Source organism: Empidonax traillii, unplaced genomic scaffold, assembly GCF_003031625.1.
Source record: "Empidonax traillii isolate 1590-97213 ecotype Southwest subspecies unplaced genomic scaffold, ASM303162v1 scaffold579:size954524, whole genome shotgun sequence".
In the NCBI taxonomy this organism is placed as follows: domain Eukaryota; kingdom Metazoa; phylum Chordata; class Aves; order Passeriformes; family Tyrannidae; genus Empidonax; species Empidonax traillii.
The window spans coordinates 937,599-941,479 of record NW_020955772.1 but is presented as its reverse complement, the minus strand read 5'-3'; the positions used below and the strand labels follow the sequence as shown (position 1 = coordinate 941,479).

The 3,881-nt window shown below is 52.2% G+C and overlaps 1 protein-coding gene across 1 annotated transcript; it reads left to right on the top strand.

Annotated features, from left to right (window-relative positions):
• The first annotated feature begins 101 nt into the window (after positions 1–101).
• LOC114064791 (transcription factor ETV7-like) lies at positions 102–3,240 on the top strand. The gene is made up of 5 exons (XM_027898136.1): positions 102–107; positions 1,812–1,929; positions 2,199–2,363; positions 2,654–2,761; positions 3,122–3,240. The coding sequence occupies exons 1-5, from the start codon at positions 102–104 to the stop codon at positions 3,238–3,240; spliced, it is 516 nt and encodes a 171-aa protein (XP_027753937.1).
• The last annotated feature ends 641 nt before the right edge of the window (positions 3,241–3,881 follow it).

Genomic DNA, 3,881 nt, shown 5'->3' with positions numbered 1-3,881 from the left:
GATCGCGCCGAAGCCGCAGCGGGGCCGGGGCCTGACCGTGCCGGACACCGGGGGCTCCGGGTCGCACCGGGGCGGGGAGCGGCCGCTCATCGCCACCGGGGATGCAGGTAGGAACCGGCAATCCCTTGCCTGGGCCCTCATCCTCCCTCCTCTCGGTCCCCCCGGGCTTTCTCCCCCTCCATTCGAGGTGGAAGCTCATACCCCGGCTCAAAGGTGACCCCCCCCCCCAGCCCACCCACCCCGACTCCAAACAGCCTCGGGGCTTCGTCCCCCAACATTTGGGACTGAGCCAAAAGCCGCTCTCGCACCCCCAAAGAACTCTGGGGGTTCTTTGTCACCCTCCCTTTTTCTGGGTTTCCAGCTCCAACCCCTCCAAAGGACAGTATTTCCTCTTGAAGCAGAGAAAAACTGTCTTGGAAACGTGTGGAAGCAGATAAACCGGGGTAGAAGCGAGAATATAAAATCAGGATAAAGTAATATAAATTCAGAAGGTATCTCGTGGCCTAGGAAATCTTTAGGAGCAAGAAAAATACCAGATTTTTCCTGTTTTTACTGTGAATCTTGTTGTAGGAGAGTTGCACTGATGGGAGAATAAAATAACTTTTAGATGGTTCTAGACAAAATACACTGCTCATTTCTTTCACTTTTATTTTCCCCGTAGCTTATTGCTAAAAATGAATCTGAAAGACAGTTTGCACTGCTGCCAAGTCTGCTCAGAGTTTATTCTGGAGTCCCACTGGTTTCCTTGTGCAGTGTCATGGAGCTGAGTGCTTTGCAGAGACAACCAGCAGCCACCAAATTGTCCTTCTGCTGAGGGAAAGCCCTCACCAACCTGCTGCTACTCCCAGGGAAGCACTTTTCCCTGGAGGGATGCAGTGCATTCCTCCTGCCTCCCATTCTCCTGGCTTTGGGAACATCAGCTTTGCATTTAAGATGTTTCCAACCCTCACCACTGTGATATTCTTCACCTCTGATTTTTGGGGCACTCAGCTTGTCTACCCAGCACACACAGTCGAGGGGTGGCTGTTTTAACCACCTCCAAAAACCTGCCTGAAGTGCTCAGAGTTGGCAACTGCTTTAGAAAATACCATTTGCCAGCAAAATTGTTAGTTTTTCCATGGCTGAAGCTGAGAAATTCACATTAACAGATTTTTAAGGGAAAACATTATGTGCTTGGCTGCCAATAATATTCAAGATTTAAATGGGGTTGGAAACAGGATCTGAGATCCCTTGTGGCTCATGAGCTGTGGCTGAGAGAGAAAAATGATTGTTGAGAGGCTGGAGCTTGATGGCTGGTCAACAAGAGGGGTGGGATGGCCATTTCCCCTCATGCCCAAATGATGACTGGGGATAAAGCTGGAGATCTCCCTTCATGCAGGGTTTTAAAGACAAAATCAAAGCACTGTTGCCAGCTTGATTTCTCAACTCTAAAGGATTGAAATGCTGTCCTAAAACCCCAGGCATCCAACGAGATGGAACTGGGAGCACAGGCACTGCAGGCTCTGCCAGTCTTTGGCTCCATCTCCTGCTTCCCTGCAGCCCACGGAGCAGTGAGGATGGATAATCTCCTTCCAGAGCCTGAAGGAGGGCAGGTTCCTCTGCTGAAGAGCTGGAGAAAGAGAGGGGAATCTGAGCTGGGCAAACAGAGACTCATCTTGGGGCTGGGACAATGTATGGAAGAGCTGCAGACAGCACAGCACCCTGCTATGAGAAAACAGCTGGAAAATGTTGGAGCAGGCATCTCCAAAGCAAAGGCAGGGCCAGAGCTGGGAACTGACCCCACTGATGCATCTGATCTTTTTTCCCCCCAGGGCAAAGTGGCCATCAGCTCTTCCAGCCCTGTTGTGGCAGCTTCCTTACCATCCCCATCCCAGGCCAGACAGCCACTCGTCAGCACCGGGGAGATCTTCAAGCTTCCAGGCAGGCTGAGTGAGTAAAGTTGAGCAAGTCAAAGCTGCTTACAAAAGGACAGGGTGGGATATGGTGGGTGCAGCCACAGTGTCCCACCCAGGGACCATTCCCCGCTGGCAAGAGGGACAAAGTGTCATCAGGGTCTATTTTCTCTCACTGGGGTGTTTTTGATCTGTGAGTGCTTAAGACAGAGGGAGAATTTGGTGGTGGAGAAGAAATCCCACCCCGCCCCTCAGCAGTTCTGAGGATGAAGATAGAGCTGTTTCAGAGGTTGCTCCTGATTTCAGGAATCCAGCCCTCACTGTGGAGCAAGGATGACGTGATCCACTGGCTCAGATGGGCTGAGAGGGAATATTCCCTTCGGCAAACCGACGACAGCAAGTTCGAGATGAACGGCAAAGCCCTGTGCATCCTCACCAAGGAGGACTTCAGACACAGAGCTCCCAGCTCAGGTTAGACCCAGGGCAAGGGGGTTTCAAGGATCATCCAAGCACAACCTGAGAGGGGCTGGATGGGTCCCAGCAGACCAGGCTTTAGCACTTTGGTGCTGGAGACAAGGACAATCCTCTTCCTTCCTTTACTCCACCTGCACTGCAAAAGGTTTGGGGTGGGGAATAACCTTGTTATTATGTTTTATGTTATGTTATGTTATGTTATGTTATGTTATGTTATAACCTCAGCAGCATCACCTTGAGAGAGACTGTTATCCAAAGTCCTCTGAGCAGAGTTTCCTTCCCTGTAGGTGATGTGCTGTATGAAATACTCTGCTTCATCAAGACTCAAAGAAGAGCTCTGATGTGCAGCCCTTTGCTGAACTCACCCTTTGGGAAGCCCAGGAGCACGGAGGAAGGTAGGATGGAGAACAGCAGCTGCCCAGCAAGCAGAACCTGCTCCAGTGGGTTGCAGACATCTGGGGTTTGGAGCTGAACCCATCCCACACCACCTGAGAGAGGCAGCCAGGTCCAACAAATTCCCACTGGGAAGGTTGTAGTGATGAAAGAGGTCTGGTCAGAATCAGACCCAAGCAGCACCAGAGGCAGGGGGGGCCCAGGTAGGGGTTGAGGTGGGGGGAGGTTGGTATCTGTGTCTGTCTGTGTGTGGAGGTGGATCCTGAGCACTTCTGCTGGCTGATGTAAAGTAATGAACATCTTAAGTCTCCACAACAATTTGCCAGGGGGTGCCAGTGCTCTGGTGCATCCTCCTGTTCCAGTTTTGCCTCTGTACCTGACCCTTACCCTGCTTGGCATCTCCTCTGACCCTCCTGGACTTTCTGCTGCTCCCGCCTTAGGAAAATCCCAGGCTTTCCTCAGCACCCTCCTCCTCTGCTAGGGCTCTGCCAGGCTGATAACCACCTTGGGCTGCCCCTCCCCTCCTGTTTCACGGCTTTGGAAGATCTGGTACCTGCCCTGATGTGCCACAGGGTGTTTATTTGGCTTTTTTTTTTTTTTTTTAATTATTATTTCCAGGGACAGACTGCAGTGCTGAGGCTTCCCCAGTTGTTCCCTCATGGCTGGGCTGTGCAGAGCAGCCTGTGTTCCACAGCCATGTGGAGCCACTGAACCTGTCCCATCACAGCTCAGAGAGTGGCTGCAGGGCAGGTGCCATCTGCTCCTTGCCCACAACCCCGTCAGCCCCGCTGGATGGGAAAATGGCAGGTAATTATGAATTTATAGCCTGGCTCCTTGGGGAAATGACAGATGCTTTGTCCTGTCTGCCCAGCTGTCTCTCTCCCTCCCTTTTATTTCGTGCTTCCCCACCTCAGTTTCCCCCCTCCCACCCTATAGTTCAGGCTCGTGCTTTGAGATCTCGCAGTGAAAGTGCTCTGGGCTCTTCTTCCATTTACTGTCACCGCTGCCACGTGCAGTCCCGTTGCTGATACACCCCTGCTGGAGCCACAGTGGGAGCTCTGTGACCATTTATCCCCCTCCCCACTGCTCAGACTGCAGGTTGCTGTGGGAATACGTGTACCA

Bases quoted from the DNA above. Each gene is read 5' to 3' on its own strand.
- LOC114064791 (XM_027898136.1), top strand. The intron at 1,930-2,198 runs GTGAGTAAAGTT...TCCTGATTTCAG, and splicing joins CAAGCTTCCAGGCAGGCTGA to GAATCCAGCCCTCACTGTGG. The intron at 2,364-2,653 runs GTTAGACCCAGG...CCTTCCCTGTAG, and splicing joins ACACAGAGCTCCCAGCTCAG to GTGATGTGCTGTATGAAATA.